General features: G+C 41.2%; 1 protein-coding gene across 2 annotated transcripts; it reads left to right on the top strand.

Annotated features, from left to right (window-relative positions):
• The first annotated feature begins 1,322 nt into the window (after positions 1 to 1,322).
• Positions 1,323 to 17,904, top strand: P2RX7 (purinergic receptor P2X 7). 2 transcript variants are annotated; one of them, XM_033008440.2, is made up of 13 exons: positions 1,323 to 1,462; positions 3,035 to 3,167; positions 3,722 to 3,793; positions 4,639 to 4,711; positions 5,672 to 5,768; positions 8,811 to 8,891; positions 9,477 to 9,606; positions 10,553 to 10,677; positions 14,024 to 14,117; positions 14,574 to 14,639; positions 14,736 to 14,852; positions 15,459 to 15,554; positions 16,039 to 17,904. In XM_033008440.2, the coding sequence occupies exons 1-13, from the start codon at positions 1,338 to 1,340 to the stop codon at positions 16,552 to 16,554; spliced, it is 1,725 nt and encodes a 574-aa protein (XP_032864331.2). In that variant the 5' UTR covers positions 1,323 to 1,337; the 3' UTR covers positions 16,555 to 17,904. The 2 variants fall into 2 exon arrangements, with proteins under 2 accessions (XP_032864331.2, XP_032864332.2); XM_033008441.2 differs by lacking the exons at positions 3,035 to 3,167; positions 3,722 to 3,793 and having other exon boundaries at positions 1,344 to 1,462.
• The last annotated feature ends 764 nt before the right edge of the window (positions 17,905 to 18,668 follow it).

Genomic DNA, 18,668 nt, shown 5'->3' with positions numbered 1-18,668 from the left:
ACCTAAATGCATCCCAGGTCTGTTTCTGGTTCCAACTTGCAGCTTTTTCAGTCATTATTATGTAGCAGGATTTTGTTTGCTGAAATGTCACTAATACCAACCATAGCAGTTATGGACTGTGATCAGCAAAAGCCTAAGGAGTGATCACTGATGTCTCAAAAAATTAAGCCTGTTTGTGCAGAATGTAACTTGTTCATGTGCACTAAAGCATTTAAGATGATACCAACAGCCAAGAAGCCTGTCTGGTTCTGAATGTTTTGTTATGACTACAGCCGTAGGTAGCATTCCAGGTGATTTAAAATACTGAAAGATTGGAAGAAAACCATTAGATCTGTGTTCTAAGGTTTGTCTATTTTCTGCCTTTATGCGGGTCTTCTGTTTCAAGAGAGAGGACCTTGGTCCTTTCAATCTGGGTCTGATGAATTCTGATCCAAGCTTCTTGTCTTTCAGACTCAGCCTGAGATTTACAGGTCCCACCTTGACAGCTTCACATCTTGACAGCTCCGTATCCTGTGTTCAGTGTCAGATGGTGGCCTCACACTTGCTTCCTGATCCCCTGGACCAGATGCAAAAAGTTGGCTTGCAGCACACTGACGAGCTCTGGCTTGTGCATGGTTCTGTGGAGCAGGAGAGGCAGCAGCCAAAGTATGTGCCATGTGTAAGCTCTGTAGAGAGGAGTAGTGATGTTGTTACACCCTTTTAATCCCGTGACCTGATACAAAACCAATCTAAGACCAAATAGGATGGTGTACCATGCAATGTGAAAGGAGAAGCTGGAGATCTCTGTGGCCATTGATGATCCAAAAGCTTGCTTTGCTATCGCCCTGAGCCTTGCATGGCCGTTGCCACCTCTACAAAGTGGGTGTTGAATGTATGTGCCTAGTCCATAAGTGCATTAGACCTTCTTTGTGCTGGTGTAAAGTGTTGGGTGGTGGAGAATAAGGCACAGAAGGAGCTCAACGTGATGCTGGATTCCATCTGTTTGTCCTCATGTCTACAGTTGTCCCAGCGTTACTTCAGACTGGCAAAGTCTGGTGGTACTGAGGAGAGATGGTGCCATAAACAGAAGGTGACAAGAACAACACTGAGCAATCGGCTGTGCGGCTCCAGGGTGAAATTTGGTGGTTTTTCTATGAACAAACCAAAGGACTTGGCTCGTCAGGCAGTTCTCCATTTCATCAACTGCCGTTCTTTACAAGGCCTATGGTACCACTCTCATCCAGGATTCTGACTGTGCCTTTAAGTGGGGTGGCACAGGAAGCATGCAGGGGGTGGAAGAAGAGGTCACCAGGCAGCTGCAGTTTTCAAAATCCTGTATCTTGCAGGAAGTGCCAGCAATGGGAGTAAGTGGCTGGCTGGAGAGCCTGACTCAGTACGACTCTCAGAAATACATACGCCTTCAGAGTGTTACATGGGGATGGGTGAAATGTTTCCTTTCTCTAACTGTTGCTCTGTCTATTTGGTAAGTGCATGGGGACGCTGAGTTGCACATGAGCAAATGTTTCTTGTATTGGGGGTTGTCTGGTTATAGCTTGTCTTTCAGCGCTTTGAGTTTTGTGGCAGCAACCAAGGTCATTGATCTGGTGTTAGACCATTCTTGGAAGGTTGATATGGTTGTGGGAACTCTGTGGTGGAAGCGTGGCATAGGATGTTATGTAACAAAGTGCAGTCCTTGGACAGTTAAGTAAGCTTGCTCTAAAAAACACTTTCAGTTTTGTTTCTTGGCATGCTGTCTGTTTTTGTTTCTTGTCTGAAAAATCCAAAATAACTTCAGCAAATAATCTCAGATTTACACCGGTGTTTTTGCGATTAGAGTCTGTTCTGTCGAGTCTCCTATTCAGGGTCAGATGAAATGGCGAGTTGCCCTTTGCAGCAGATTTCAAGAACAATAAGATGTTTTAGGAGTATGCAATAATTGCTTGTCTCTAAAGGGCAGATTTTCCTCTCTGCTGCCAAACTAGGGCTGTTCTCAGTGCTAAGTGCTTGCTGAACAAAGTCTGCCAATGTTCATAAAGTTGGTTTTATTCTCATGGGAGGGCAGCAAGCCAGGACAGTGAGCACACTGATCCCAATCTCACAAGGAATCAAGTCTGCAGGAAATTCAAGTTGCCTTACTAAGGTAATATACCCACCTACTGCTGCTCAGAGCTGGGTTCCCACTGCCAGTTCCCAACACCATGGTTATCCCAAAGCACAGTTCTCCACAAGGAAAAGGCTGATATGCTATTGTAATAGACCATCTAAATAAAGGAACACTGATCAGTTGCTTTGTATTTCTGTTCTTCAGATACTATTTTATTCCCTCCCTAGAACAGTCATGTTGAACTGAAATAGTGCTAGCTCTTTTGTCTTATTTTCAAAGCAAACCTTTTATATCACTTTTATGTAGTGTGGAAGGTATCTTCTAAACATACAGTAGTTTTTCAAAGTTGTCGATACTTTTATGAGTTAGATGAGCTATATAACTTCCCTGTCAGCTTAAAAACAGGTGTCCTTCCTCCTTTTATTAACACATTCAATTAATGGGAAAGTGAAAACATTAGGCCAAGGTTTGTGAAGCAATCAATATGAGACATAAAAATAGTCACTCTGGAGAGTTAAGGACAGTATTTTAAGCTCTCTTAAAAAAAAAAAAAAAAAAAAGTAGAGAGGAGACTACTGTTTGTGACAGAAAAAGTCAAAGTCTAGGTACACAGCAGTGCAACACAGGTGAAAGTTTTTGGATGACATCAAGCCCTGTTGCAGTTAATTGGTGTTTCACAAATGGCATCTGAAGGGCCAGGATGTTACCTCCATTTTATCTATATCATTTTGGATGAGAAAATAGAAATTCTCTTCTTGCATATATCAGTTAATTTCTGACAAAGCCGAAAGTGAAACCAAGGCAGACTTTGGTCCAGTGGGTGCATGTGTCTCTCACAAAAAGGCTCTTAATTACTTTAAAATGTCCATCTGACTTTTATCTTGCAGTGCATTTTGTCTGACCCGTTTCATCTTTATGAGCTTCCTTGTCCTTTCTGTTTTATCCGGCCAGCTGTATAGTCATCATTTACAGACTCCATCAGGAGATGGATGAAGTTAACAGCTCAGTTCGCACTAGTGTGAAGGGAGTGGCTTACAAAGACAACAGGATCTGGGATACAGCAGAATACACTATTCCAATGCAGGCAAGTCTTAATTTAATGTCAGTCTAGTATTCAACTTCCATTGATACATCTGATTGCTTTCGTGATGTGTCTCTACCCTACCATTCAGTGTGATTAGTTTACATTGGAGACAGGAATGTTTAAAGCCAAATCTTCCTTTCCTCCCTTAATATAAGGGAAAAAAAATACCCTCTTTTACGAGATTTCTGTGGTGCTATTTGTTACACAATTTTTACATAATCAATTTTTTAGTAATAGCAAACTTGGGAACAGATTCATTCTAGTATAGCTGTACTAAACACAGTAGTGTTATTACCGATTAATGCTAGTGTATCTTTCTCAGTTGTAATGCCAGTTTAAAAAAAAATCAGTGCTCTTTTGCCTCTGGATACTCATTCCTGCCCTGATGATGTCCCTGGCTTTTCCTCTTTGTGCCAGGTAGAATCTGAATGTCTCTCAGGGGGAGGTAGAGCAGGAACAGCCTTGTTGTCCTTCCAGGTGATGTTCTGGAATGACTGAGGTCTGAATGAAGTTTGTGAAATTTCAGTCGGATTCATATTCTTTCCTCCATGTAGGCAGTAAACTCTTTTTTCGTGATGACCAACATCATTAAGACAGAGAATCAGCTTGAGCAGAGATGCCCTGAGGTAAATATGTTTTCTGATTTATACTTAGGATGTATTGAATACATGTTGATGTAAAAGAGTGGACTGTCCTTGAAGCAGTCTAGTACAAGCAAATACTGTTGTTCTTTATGTCTGTATCTCAGGAGATAACATGCAAGATCTAGTTTAATTGCTCCTTTTCTTTCTTGGGGAATCAGCTGGCAGTTGTGACTTTCCCTTGCACCAATGACCTTGCAGCCAAACCTATCTGCATCGCTTTCAGGAGGTGATGACATTCAGGCCAGTGACTGCTGTCCAGCTTCTCTGTCATTGCTGCTGCTCTTGAGGAAAAGCCAAAGGAATGATGGAGCTACAGGGTTGTTATCAGCTTCTCTGCTAATATGGTGCTCTCACTACTACTGTTGTTCATTCCTACGTATTCTCTTCCTTCCTTTCTGTAGGTCAAACCTATTCATCAGCTGCAACTCTCCTTTTCATTTGGCTGGCCTAGAAGTGGGACCTTGCAGAGTAGTTCTTGAATACAAGTTGACTTTCACTGGCAAAAGTATATGGGACTGTTAGTAAACGAAGAATTAAATAGTCCAGTATTAAATTTGTTGTGCTTAATAGTATAGAAGAGAGTGTGAAAAATGGGAAAAGACATAAAGGAAAATGTTATTGTAAACAAGAAAAGGGCTTTTTTATGTTTTTGCAGGTAACTGTGCCTTTATCTCATATAAGCTAAATAGTCAGTAAGGGTTATGCCTGTTCTGCATTATTATTTTCTCTTATTATTTGATATTTTTACATTGAAGCTGAGTAAGACTTTTTATGTAGGTGTGGAGAGGAAGATATTTATATTGCTATTTTATGTATTTTTTTTTCAGTATCCCTTTGCCAAAGCTATCTGCTCTTCAGACAAGTCCTGTGAAAAAGGGAGTGTAGATATCCACAGTCATGGTATGTAAATGGCATTTTCAGATTGAAATACCTTTTGTAGGTACTATCTTCTATTGCATTATTGACCAGTACAGCATGTGCAACATCCAACTTGGAGAACTGCAGTAGAACAGTACAGAATCCTAAGAGGTATCCGAGAACCTATTTCCAAAACCACAAAACTGAGTTCTTATCAGCTTGTGTGCACCCTTACTAAAAGGAGAAACAGTGGCAGGGAGCAGAGGAAAGGGGGATGTGAAGAAGAGTACTGAGTGGTGTAAGTAAGGGCTGATCTCACAGTCACTCCCAGTGAAGTCTGTGGCTGCTTGGCAAGTGGAGTGACTGCAGGATCTGTTTGAAGGGTCTGTAACACCCCTATGACGGTTAGGTAATTCTCAGAATAAGTCGGGACTTGAGTCCTTTATTTGGGACCAGTTGTCCAGAAGGCATCATACCATTTTCATCAGCGATGTGAGTTCTTTGTAGTGCTGAGATTCCCTGAATTTGGGCTGCTGGCTGGATTAACACTTTCCCTGGTAAAAATTAAATGCTCACAAAAAATGCTGACTTTCTAGGAGTGCAGAAAGAACTAAGGTTTTCTACCCATCTTTATATCCTTGCTTAATTTGCTTACAGTGTTGAATTAAACTTTTAACTGAAACAATTGCTTTCTCAATTCATCCCAAGACTCAGATACATAACTTCACATGAAACTGTAAAGGAAATTACTTCACCCTCAGCCCAAACAATGACAAGCACTGTTGACCCAAGCAAACAGCTAAATAAGGATTGGTGGGGTGTGGCAGGACCATGGTTTGGGTAGTTCTTCCTACAGCTTCCTCCTATAGAAAGCTGCAGCAATCTGAAATGTCAAGTTCCCTATCTTACATTTGAGGAGGAATCCTCTTTACACATTGAAACTGTGTCTAATTGGTGAGAAACTCTTGTCTTTGCTGAGTAAGAGAGTTTGTTTCTCTACAGGAATTCAAACGGGAAAATGTGTGGATTATAATACAACTGTTAAAACCTGTGAGGTCATGGCATGGTGCCCTGTGGAACCCATGGAAAACCCCCCTGAGTAAGTGAAAGAAATATCTGCATTTTATTGATGTCAAAAGAAGGATTTACTTTGACAGGTGTGAAATTTTAGGATAATCCTTCTGCCTAGGCACATCTAGATCTCATGTATGTAAAACAGTTATTTCCTTCATAGCCATACTGTTAACAATCTTTATAATATCTAAATAACTTCTAACAATCTGTCCTGCTGTATGATTCTGCAGTGAGGTCATAGCCCCCAGTTTGTATCATCATGCAGCTGCCATAGAAACAGTTTTAGATGTCACAGGCTCATCTTGAATTCACTAGAGGCATTTGGCTCATTAATTCAAATGTCAAGGAAAATGCATCAATGTAAGGCGAGTTTAATCAGTGACAGAAATAAAAAGTTTCCTAACTTGGGGTTTTCTTCTGCAAGGCTTAGGCCTCTATGGTGTAGAAGTTCTTTGTGGGTTCATTTATCACAGTGACGTTGCTTCCACCTCCCAGAGCAGTAGGGGTAGATTTGATGTCTGTACATTGTGCTGCAGGCTAGTGTTTGGGGATCCACCTGAAACTGAAGAACAGTCTCTCCATCTTCTCTAGGTAGATGGTGAAGACCTGAACATTGGCAGTCTGCAATAATGAGCAGAAGAAAACTCTAGGAAAAAGACTCCATGGAACAATGCTGCTGTGACCTAGAGAGTAGGATGGATTGGCCTTGTAGCCATCTTTTTTTTTAAGCCCATGACTGTACAGTGTTCCAATATGAAAATGTTCTACTTCTATTTTGTATCAGCCAAAGCATGAAAAAATTTTATAAAGGGTTTGATTTCAACTGAAATGGTGGAAATTATACTCTAAGAGAGCAAATGATAATCAGTTTTAGCTCCTCTCAACCAGCTTTGAAATATATGTGTAAGATACTAAATCAATTATCACTTTTATTAACTCATTACTTTTAAAAGATACAAGCATGATTCTATGCATATATCCTATCTTTTCCCCAATTTGGGGCTTACTGCAGAGACTGAGCAGTTTTTCTACTGTCAGGTCCCCTCCAGAGCCCACAGTGACTCCTACAGCTCCTTCTGCTGAGTTTTTTTCAGCTCTTTAAAAAAATTTCCATTCCCTTCTCCTGTGGACAGAGTTGTGATCTGAAAAAGGCTTCGTCCAACAACAGGAAGGCTGCAATTGTTCACACAGCATCCGAGAAAAATATGCATGAGCTTCCTGACTTAATGAAATCCTAGGGGTTTTTTATAAAGTTTCAGTGACTGCCAGTCATTTTTAAATGTCACACTGCGTAGGCTCACTGCTGTGTATGTTACAGAGGGAATTTTGCTTTTAATTACATTGCACAGTTGACACATTCTGTCTTGTTTCCTAACCTTCCTCTAAAGTGCCCATAGTCAGTCACTACTAGGGGCCAAAAATAATGGAGGAAAGGTTTGATCCAAACTTCTGATGTGTAAAGTTCCTTCACAAGTTCCATTGGCAAGGAAAAAATGAGGAATCACTAAAAGGCAAAGCTGAGTGTTTATTTTCTACCAGAATGATACATAAGACCAAGGTCAGAGCCCAGGAAGCTTTGCCATCTGGTTGAGATACTGAGATAGCAATGTTGAGCTTTGGTTATGCCCATGATTGTCTTTATTGTCCAAATTCCTTTGAAGTAAGTTTCATAAACTATACAGGAGGCCTCCTTTTCCTTCCCATTAGTTACGGCAGGAACTGAACAAAGCCACTGCATCTTGGCATTAAGATTCTTTTATTTTTGATTGTTCATTTCTGCGTGAGGCAGGGCACAGTTGTCAGATTAGCTGGCTGAAGGACAGAAGAGCCTTGCATCAGATTCCAGATGCTTCCCAGTGGATGAATTATAGACAGTTTCACATTATAGGTATAGTTCCTTAAAAATTAACATACTTATTAATGTCTTGACTGTTATACCATGAAACTTATCAGTGACTTTCGTGTCCACAAATATTAATTTGGTTTGCAATTGAGTCTTATTCACTGACTTGGTTTAGAGGACACTCATGAGAAGTCTCTCATGGAAGATGCATGTCATCCAGCTTACATGCTTCTTGTCATCACAGATCTCTCATACAGAGGCATTGCTCAAAATACAATGATAGGAAAAACATGCCCTGCTTAGAAGCACTGTCCTTTATGTGGATGACTGCTTTGAAGGCTGAGTTTCCCCCTTGGAATGGCTGTCTTGATGGAAATTAAAATATTCCTTGTTCATTCTTAAAATGGAACAATGCCAATATTCCAGTTCAGCATAGTCCCTATGCTAGACAAACAATGCTAAAAATTGTATCTCTTACTTTTCTATAGCCCTGGCAAGTCCTGGAGTGTATCAGAGGTTATCTCACACAATCTAGCCAAGGTTACTCAGCTGGCAACTTGAGGGAAAATTCTTTTTTTCCTGCCGTATTAGCTTCAGAGAAATCACTCTTTTGAGGAAGGGTCAGACTGGCAGCCAGCTTTCCATTGTGTTTGCATTCCACCTACATATTTAGTGACACAAACCACTGCAGGGAAGGTCCTCAAACCAGTATCTGCTAGAAAGACAGGACAACCTTTAGTGATGTGATTGACAACTGACTTCCAGAGACATCCTCTAGGATCGAGTGTATGGCTCGTTCTTATACTCTTACTAGCTGTGCAGCTCTGGTGTAAATGGCCACCTCTCTGTGAGGATGAGCAATGAAACTGCCAATTCATTGTGCAGAAATCATCAGTGGTCAAATGGTGTAATTTCTTATTACTGTTCTATAGCAAGATTCCTATGTGAAGTCTCCTGAGATCATATTTCAGCTGCGTGTAGAGACTCCAGTTAAGCCTGGCCCACACAAACAAGTGCATTAGAGGGAGAACAATTTATACCTAAAACTAAGAAAACCACCTATATCTTTCTTCCCCTATGCCACCTAACTCCCTGCATTTCAGCCTGTTATTCTTAGCAACATATTCCTCCTACTGACAGCTTTCCAGGTAATAGTAAAGTAGCATAACATTAACTGATGTATTTAAGTAACAGAAGTTAGTTAATTTGATGTTTCTTTTTTAGTCCTGCTGTTCTGAGGAGTTCTGAAGACTTCACTGTGCTAATAAAGAACAACATTCACTTCCCAAAATTTAATTATACCATGTAAGTGCAAACATTCCTCAGTGATTTCTGAAGAGTGAGTAGTTGTGCTCTGAAAAAATGATTGTATAAATTGGCACCTTCTTTATTCAAAAAGGTTATTATTCAGGACTGTATATGCCGGAGTGATAAGTACCAAGTTTCTGTAATTCTTTAGCCCTAATAATCCTTCAGGAACCAAGAGAAATAAGGAGATCTTGGGAACAGAGCCTCCCAGCATAACTCTGTTTCTCCCATGCACTGGACAACAAATAGAATTGTTCATTCAGATACACTGGTTTATGTTAGGGTAAAATCACTAAAATATAGCACAACAGACCTGTGATTCAAATTATGAAGTGAAAGTGTTTAGTATACACAGGTAAAATTTTGCTGGTGATAATATCCAAAAAGTGAAGAATTCATTTTAATTCCCAGATTCCAGTTAGGTATATATAGATCTGCTAGCTACAAAACCAAAAGCTCGCTTACTTATAAACCCAGCACATTTAACACAGGTTCTAGTTAGTGAGTGTGAAGTCCTTTACCTGTATCTGTAGCTGCCTCAGCTTGGTTTTAAATTTAAACAATTGTGTGTGTTCTTCACAGACTAAATATTCCACAAAAATTAAATACTTCTTGCACATACAACAAAATAACTTCCCCGCTCTGTCCAATTTTCCGTCTGGGAGATATCCTTCAGGAAGCAAAAGAGAATTTTTCTGAGATGGCAGTAAAGGTCTGTGATACCATTTTTTTTTCATGCTCAGTGTTAAAACATTTTCTTGATTCTCTTCCTGCATGTTTTGCTGTCTGCCATAACACGGCATTGTTCTAGGTTTGGAAACTGATTGTATGAGAAGCAAAGTAACCTCAACTTTCAAGAATTAAATGTACTTTAACATCACACCAGATGGGACCCATGTTGACAGAGTTGATATTATTTTGTTAGTATTGTAGCATGTAGAGGCCCTTTTACAAAGCACGGTGCATTTAAATAGATCCTATACAAAGCTGTCACTGGTGGTCATCTTTTGATTCTACTCAAGCAGATCCTAAATCATGTTGCTGGGGGAATAATCCAAAAGCCAGACTGGCATAAATGGCAGTTTATAGTCAGAGTCAAAAAGCACTTATTTTTGCCATTACATTTTCACTATGTTCTTTAGGGTATTGAGTCAATGCCCTTAACACGGTATCCAGCCACACCTCTAGAAAGTCAGTATTAACGGATGAGTAAAATCAAAGCAGAGACAAAGCATCCTGCCTAGAGTCATCAGTTGAGCCGCATTTTTTGATTCACAGCCTGGCACAGTGCATTCAAGACAAAACTTTTGGACTGAGTGCCTACAAAATTTAGGCTTGCACTCAGACTTTTGGTTTGAGTCTGTATGTAGTTTAAAGCAATGAAACAACCGTTACAGTATATCAGCTACATCCACACTTGAGCTACTAAGATAAACAGACAGAAGATAGGAAAGGCCTGAATGAGTGGTAGCTTCTAGGTCATGTAACTAAGTCACTTCCATAGAATACTGCTTGATTGCCAAACGTTGCTTGTTAGCACGTCTATAGAGATATGTCCCTGCTGACGGCATCCCTCAAGTCTCTGCTGACTTTAACAGCAGTTTAGCACAGGCAGCAATCACAGCACTAGTCCCTAAGCTTACTGTGTCTGTTTTTAGGGAGGAATCATTGCCATTGAGATCAACTGGGACTGTAACTTGGACAGCTGGTCTTATGACTGCCATCCAAAGTATGGTTTCCGCCGCCTCGATGACAAAAGAATAAACCCTGGATTCCACTTCAGGTAAAAAAATGTTATATGAAGCAAGCAGCATGTTTTCTGAGTTGAGGCAAAGATGTGATGAGGTGTGGAGAAAGATGACTTGAAATGACAAGGTGTTTGATTCTCTTCCTTCACTCCTGTAGTCATGTCCTTAACCTGCAGTTACTGCAGTTGTATATCACCATGGTCATCTTCCAAATAAGCATGCTTGTATTGCAGATTTTATTTATGTCGAAAGGCCTAGAAATTTCCAACAAGTATTCTGGGAGCTAACAGAGAGAATAGTTTAGGCAGATTCCACCATATGGCAACTGAGGCTTTAAACTACCTAAACTTGTGAGTTTCCCAAGGCAATTAACACAAATAAAATAACAAAGTGTTTTTCTTCCATCTGGGTAACCCCACAGTTCACTGAATCAAGATTTATTCAAAATCAAATTAGAGCTTTTGGTTCTGTGTGCATATAGCATATTTATGAGAATTTTTGACAAAATCGTTGACGTGACTCCAGTTCTAAATAGTTACACAAAGCATTTATCAAATGCTTATCATCATGTTTAAAACTGAAGTTGTCCCTCAGATCTAAGTCAAAACTCTCATGTAACAACACTCTTTTTTTGACTCACGGCATGATTATTATAACATTATGGGTTTTCATACATTTGTGATGCTAACATGAGTGCCATAACTGTCTAGGAGCTGCCAGCATATTCCAAAGCTGCATTGTGCTGGAGCTGTGCAAAGAACAGATAGGTGTTCCCTCTGACCTGGCAACCACAGACAGGAGGTGGGGGAGATCACAAGGAAAAAGCAAGACAGTGCTGTGAGGCTGAGGCCAGCAACCTTTCTATTGAATACATTTTTGTAGTCAAAGTAGTTTCTTTTAAGGCTTTTGGAAGAAAACAGTGGAGTAGTTTTGAAGATGTTTAATTTCAGATAACAACTGGGGTCAAAATGCCACGAATGGGTTTGCCCCAAATTTGTTACCTTTTAAGCATCAAAATACTAGTCTGTAGCAATATTATTTTGCTGCAGTTCAGCTGAAATCTCTGCTGCAGGAAGTGAGCCTGGTCTGAGAACACAGGCTGCTGGGAGTGTGCATGATGCCAGACCACATCCTGGTGGCCTGACTCTGTATCTGTTAATCAAGGGGTTTACTGGCAAAGAAATGTCATTCTCTAATGTCTCCAAAATTAAAAAAGAGGAGCAGAGTAGTTCAGTAAAGAGAGTAAAAGTTGAAGAGCAGTGAATAGATTGAGCATAACACTCCTTAAAACAAGTTTTGGCGAAGAACATGCACAAACCCTGGTACACTGTTGAGGTGGTTTATGCCAATTTGTATAAACAGAGCTGCTGATTTCAGTAGAACTACCCAAGTGAGTAAGGGGGGGAGAGCTAGAGATTATCATACAATTAATGTATTTCAAGAAAACTTTTTTTACATCAATGACATGTTGTAAGAATGTAAAATATTATCATATCAGAGGTCCATCCAGCCCAGTTTCCTAAAGCTAACAAAGATCAATAGCAGGAGAAAATTTTGGCAGACTGCAAGAAACGGGGCATGTATTGAATGCTGCTTCTCCTGCAGTCTAGCTGTCCTAGAAGTCAGGAAAGCTACTTTCGGCAGCTTATAACCTGTCTGCATGGAGCCCTATTGATTTCATCTCAGTTCCAAATGGAATTTTTGTGATAGATTTAAATGGAAACAGGCTTTAGCCTACCAAAAGAAAAGAAATGTTTGAGGTGCAAGGGATCAAAGCTTCAGCCAGTGATAAAGAAAGCTCTTACCAGGTCAGCTCTGAGCATAAAGCTGTTACAGAGGAGAAGGCTTCTAGGCCATCGAGAGCAGATGTGAAATAATCTCTACCCCGAGGGCTAGAGAAAACCTCTGATTCTGGAAAGAGTTAGGAAAACTTTCAAATAAAACCTAACTGACCTGTAGGCTTTCAGGCTCCAGTAAAACATGTCTTGGCCACGGACTGTGGAACTGTTCAGCACAGGAAAAAGGGCATTTTGTGTCTATGCAAGCAAGGATAAAACAGAACACATTACGATGTGTTTTTCTGAGTGAGTCACTGCCTTCAGAGAATACAAATCAGATCATGGTGAATGGGAAGCAAATGATCGCATGATCTAGGGAACTCTGATTAAAAGCACTCTGAAAGTCTGCCAAACTTAGCTTGCAGTAGGATGTGCAGGAGAGAGTGGAATCAAATAAAACCTGCTCTGGGATGGTTTGTTAGCATCAGGATGTCAAAGCAGAGCAGCAGGGTCTGAACCTAAAGAGAAAAGAAAGGAGGAAAGTGTATTTTTCTTTAGATGTCTCCAATGTCTGAATGAGTACCTGGAGATGCTAGAAAGCAGAGGGCTGAGCTGATGGCATTTACACCAGACATATCTGCTTAAACGATGTACTCTTTCAGTACTCGAACAGACAATCAACTATAAAATAAATTTTGATTAGCAATGACAGAGTGATCTGTGAGTATCTGTCACCCCTGGAAGTGACCTTCTGTCCTTTCAGCTAAGCCAAATTATCTACCTAAATGAAGGAGAACAGGCTTTAGAGATCACTCAAGTAAACCAGTCAAGAACAATACAGCACTTTAAGTCCTGAAAGCATATCTGAGGCAGAAGACATATAGGTGTTATCAGAGGTTGGGTATTAGTACCATTGTGTGTTTTAGCATGTCTTTCAGTTTAATGTAATGATTTTGCCTGTACGGCCAGCTTTTCATTGTCAGATTTAAAAGGATCTCTTTGTTCCATGCTCAGTGACTGCTTATTGATCCATAAGCTGATGAGAGCTGTGCATCAGGAGGGTCATGCTCTTGTTAGAATAAGATCCTGGTAGTTAGTAAAGGCTCACTTTACTCACTGATTCTTGCCACTCTCTCCTGATTGAAGAATGGAAAATGGCTGATATCCAGCATGCTGAAGTGTGCTCAGGAGTTCAGAGTTGGTCTTAGATAACATGATATTAAAGTCTCCAGAGCATGGGCACTCTTGTCATTGCCAGGTCTTCACATATCCTTGTCAGAGTTTTCTATCTGCTTTACCTGGGCCTGAACTTCTTTCTGCAGTGTCAGGTTCCAATTTGAACTGAGACAGCAAAACACTCACTGGACATTAGTTGGATTTTTAATTTGTCTAAATCTCTATATATGTATTAATTTAGTTTCAACTGCTAGGTCAGATGCTGGGCAAAATACTGTTCATCAATCTGGCCTCAGCATCTTCATTTCAGAAGGCTGAAAGGGCTGGAGTAAGAAGGGAGAAGAAACTGCCTCTTGTTGTGTTCTCCAGCCTCATGGCATTATATCCCCCAGGGAAGCTGCACAGATCTTCATTTACTCTTTTGCAGATATGCAAGGTACTACAAGCTACCGTATGGGAAGGAGCAGAGAACCCTTTTCAAAGTCTATGGAATACGGTTTGATGTCCTTGTCTTTGGCACAGTAAATGCAATTATTTTTCCTTGTGGCAGGAGAAGAAAGCTTGTTATTACCTTAGCCCCAGATCTGCCAATCACCCCTCTCCTCTCTCCTGTCCATCATTCTGGGATGGAAGCCATGTCAGATGAGTAGATTTAAACTGAACTGAGCAGCACAGGCGAGCAAAGCTGAGGATGAAATGGCGGGGATGGGAGCGGGGCAGGGTTGTTGTTTAAGACTGAGGCAATAACAGGTATCACCATGACATGATGTTATTGTCATGAACCCCGTGTGTCACCACTGTTTCAAGTTGTTTACTCCTCCCTGCAAAGTGTCTGAGATGGACTATGAAATTTTGGGATTGACTGAATTGTAAAGAGACAAAGATACATTGTGAAGAGACGGAAAGAGAAAAGCCATTAAGTTGAATGAATGATAACAAATCTCGCCTCCCAATTATTCTTTTCTGCTTTCTTTAAGGGTAGAAAATTTAACAGCATTGAACTCCTTAAAAACATTGGGTCCATGCTCTCCTATTTTGGATTGGTGAGAGACTTACTATTTGTGTTAAAAAAAACAGTTCTGGAGATACAGTCTCATTAAGAAAGTGGAATCACCAATTGCTGTTTTTTTCATGCACAGGTTGCAACTGCCATTGAATTTGCTATTTGTATAGGTAATTGCTCTGGCTGCTGCACATCACCACTCTACCAAATTTACAACAGGAAAAAGTATGAGACTGTGCTGAATCCAAGACAGGTAAAGAATGTACATTGCTGCTGTATGGATACAAAAATGCAGCTGACTGAGGAAGCTTCCATGGAGCTGTGCACTGCATGCACTGCATGAGTGCAGTGGGCTCTACACACAACCTTGGCATGGCAGAGTCACACCAGTTCTATTTGGGAAAACTCCAGGGAATAGTGATCCTTCAGAACAGCAGAAGGATGTCACAGAAAGGTTGTCCATGAAAAGGACACTGCTCAAAGCTTCCTCCCTGCCAACTTCAGTTGCCTCTTCCTCATTTTCAAGGCATTAATGTTTATTTCTCTAGGCTACTTCTACTAATCCCCCAACTTTTTAGACATTTATTTTCAAAGAAGAGTGAAGAGGAGAGTACCTAAAGGCCCAGCACAACCCCGCTCCTACAGTTAGTTCCGTATCATCTCCTCCTGTCCCTGCAGCTCCCCATGTCCTTGCTATCCCAGATATTGGAAATAAGGGCCCTTGCAACATGCAGTTGCAGGGGATTGTTCTTGGAATGCAGACTGCAGAACCCAAGCCCTGAGGTCAGATCTATGCAGTGTTTGTTTTCAGTTCTCCAAGTAACTACTCCAGCTGACAGTGCTCATTTCTGCTGCACAGGTGATGTATGTGTCCTACGTTGATGAGCCACATATTACCTTGATAAAGGAGCCTCTGAAAAAAAGCTTGCAGCGTGCTCAAGGCAGCATTGTTGAGGTAAAGACAGACACTTAACCTTGGGGATCCTCCCTTCAGAAGGGAGAACTGAGGAATGCCATTCCAAACTGATTTGGGTTTCCACCACCCCCACCTCCTCATATTTCTAGATTAGATTCTGAGGGGTTATAACTAGATTCTTATTGTCCGCTTCAAATTAATAGGTCCTGTGACCAGAGCATGTATATTCGAGTCAGCTAAAAATTGCTGCTTTCCTATGGTGGGTATGTGCCAGCAGGAGTGAGTTGGTGTTAAAACAACTTGCGCGGTGTCAATTCGATTTCGCTAGGGTGGGCGTTGCCAACACAGAAAGACAATCCTCCTCCAGATCTGCTGATCTATCATCATTATCCCTATTGTGCTGTGTCAAATGAAAAACCCAATGGTGAGGATCACTGGTGCAAATTTTCTCTGTAGTTGGATGAAGCAGCAAATGCTGTTTTCTTTAATTCTGTAATTTTCTTTAATTTAATTGTTGTTGCAGAGCCACTCTGTGAAATTCGGTGATGCTGGTGGCTGCTGCACCAGCGAGTACAGTGAGAATGATAGTAATGAAGAATCTGAGGCGATGCACACCCCTTATAACCATGATAATGAAGAATATGAGCTGGGGCAACCTCTCAGACAAGGGGCCTCTTCCCCAGACTGCCCAGAGTGGTGCTGCTGTGGCACATGCCAGCCAACACAGAAGTACCATGAGCAGCTCTGCTGCCGAAAGAAAAAAGGGCAGTGCATCACAACCTCCCATTGGTTTCAGCAGCTGGTGCTGTCCAGTCACACACTGAATAAAGCCCTTCTCTACAAAGACCCCTTTCTGGACCTGACGGATAGCAGTATCAACACCCAGCTGCGTCACCTTGCTTACAAGCAATACATTCACTGGCGCTTTGGCTCTTTTGATCTGGAAGACAGAGCCGTCATCCCAAGCTGCTGCAGGTGGAAAATTAGAGATACTTATCCCAAAGCTGTCAACAACTACACTGGTTTTGAGACAGAATGAGGATGTAGCTCACACTGTGACTCACCTTGGGCATTTAACCTTTGTTTTCTTTCACAGGCCTTTTTTAAAAAAAAAAAAAAAAAAGAGAAGAAAGTGTGTGACTTACCAAAATCTTCTGTAGTAGAGCTGAATTCTTGTATACTGTCTTTGGAGAGGCACAGTTGCCTACTGCTTAGCACAGAGGAACAAATACTTTGAGCTAAAGTGCTTGCTTCTGCCTTTGCTTCATCTGTGACTCACCCTGCATGGTTTGGAAACGTAGGCTCCGGGGTGAATTCTTAGAGCTACCTTTTAGGGAGAGGTTCCAGGCCTCCTGCCTCTGCACGGGTGCATACCAGAATCCCAGCTGAATCAGGAGATGGCCAGCACCCTGAAAATAAGGTGGAGCCACAAGTAATCTCAAAGCATGACCCCTGAAGGAAGTCCAAAAGAGATATCACTTGAAAACATGGTCCTAAGCATTTTTCTCCCCCAGCCTCACCACCTTTCTGCAGTTCTGGATCAAGAGGCTCTAGAGAGGCCACTGAGCATGTAGTTTCATAACTTGCTGTTGAAGGCCTTGCAGTCCTTCCAGATGAAACAGGCTTATTTTAGATGATTTCAGTGTCACAAAGCATCTTCTGAAAAGCCCAGCTGTCCTCTTTGTATTACTCCTTTTAATTTGAACTCAGGAATTACAATGAAAAGTAGTTTTAACGTCTTTGTGTGATATTTTGGGGCATTTCATTCATACACATTGAAATTGGGCTTTGGCCTCCCGTTTGCTCTTAGCTTCAAACAGGCCTTGCCTCCTATACTTTATCCTACTGACCTTGGCACAGTGCAAGTTGCTTTGTGCTATGATGCGTTAGGCCACACTACAGCCGAGGAGCAGCAAATTCAGGGTAGACTAATCTGTGCTCCAACACCTTTTCAATTCCTTCTTTTTGTTATACTTGGACATGTTCTATTTTTGTAGAAACAAAGGAAACAAAGTGAGAAGGATTGTAACATATATATTCTGCTCTTTTCAACTAAACTTTGTTCTTTCAGAGCTAACTCTGCAGCTTGCTGTTTTCATTACCCACATATATATTTTAAGATGTATTGCAGGCAAATTATGTATATCTTCAGTTGTAATAAGCATTAATTGTATTCATGTTCATATTGCAACATCATCTCTCTAGAGTGGGAAAATATGACAGTTGACATTAATGCATTCCTGTTGTGACACATGAAGCAATGCTCCTTTTGGAAGAATTACACTGAATATTCACTTAAAATGGTGGTTTTAATCTCCTTTCACATCTGGACATATGTTCTTCCTTATCATCTCCCCATTCTTTTTGGTCCTTTCAGTTTTTATTGTTTTTGTAATAAATAGAGCAGTTTACTAATCTATAGCTGACTCAAAGTCTCTTTAATAGTTTCGTACTGTCTGAAGTTCCCACTCCCAGTTTGTCAGTTCATTTCATCTCTTTCTAATGATTTACCTGCTATTATGAGGGTTGTGATGATGTTTCTAAACTAAGGACTGCGTTGGGCAGCTCAGCATCAGGTGGAAGGTGCATGAATTAGGTAATGCAGATCTCTGCTTTTTAACAAAGGTTAATTCTGCAAGAGGATAAAGGATTTTGCTCATTGTGGATTGGGAGGGTGACAGTCTTAGATATGCTTCTGCTATCCTTTGCAGGCAGGTGCTCTGTCCTTGCTCTGAGCTGGCTGCAAGTTATGTCTTGGTGTTAGAATGGCCCTTGCCTGAGGTCACCTGTCTGGCTTCTTTGTGAGACTTAGTAGCCCAGACTCAGCACAGGGCTGACAGCAGCAGACTTCCAGGTAACGGCTGACACATGTCTGGCCAGTGTGGAGGTGAAAAACTCCCCATAAACTTGCTAACAGAGTAGCATGGGGAAAAAAAAATCTCCCAGATTTAGCAACTAGGTTGAGAGCACCCTCCTCGGGATGACCCACCACTTGAACTTCCCAACCCCATATCCACGCACAGCAGAGCTACAGCAGTGGGAGGCCTCAGGCTGGAGCCTTACCCCGACTGCTGAGCCCCCGGTTATTCCGGGCAACCCCAAAGGGCGGCGGTGAACCCCTTTTCCCTGCCGAAAACAGCCGGGAAGCTGCGG

This window comes from Tyto alba, unplaced genomic scaffold (genome assembly GCF_018691265.1).
Source record: "Tyto alba isolate M040663 unplaced genomic scaffold, T.alba_DEE_v4.0 Super-Scaffold_44, whole genome shotgun sequence".
NCBI lineage: Eukaryota > Metazoa > Chordata > Aves > Strigiformes > Tytonidae > Tyto > Tyto alba.
The sequence above is the reverse complement of the archived record's forward strand: the minus strand, read 5'-3'. Positions and strand labels throughout refer to the sequence as shown.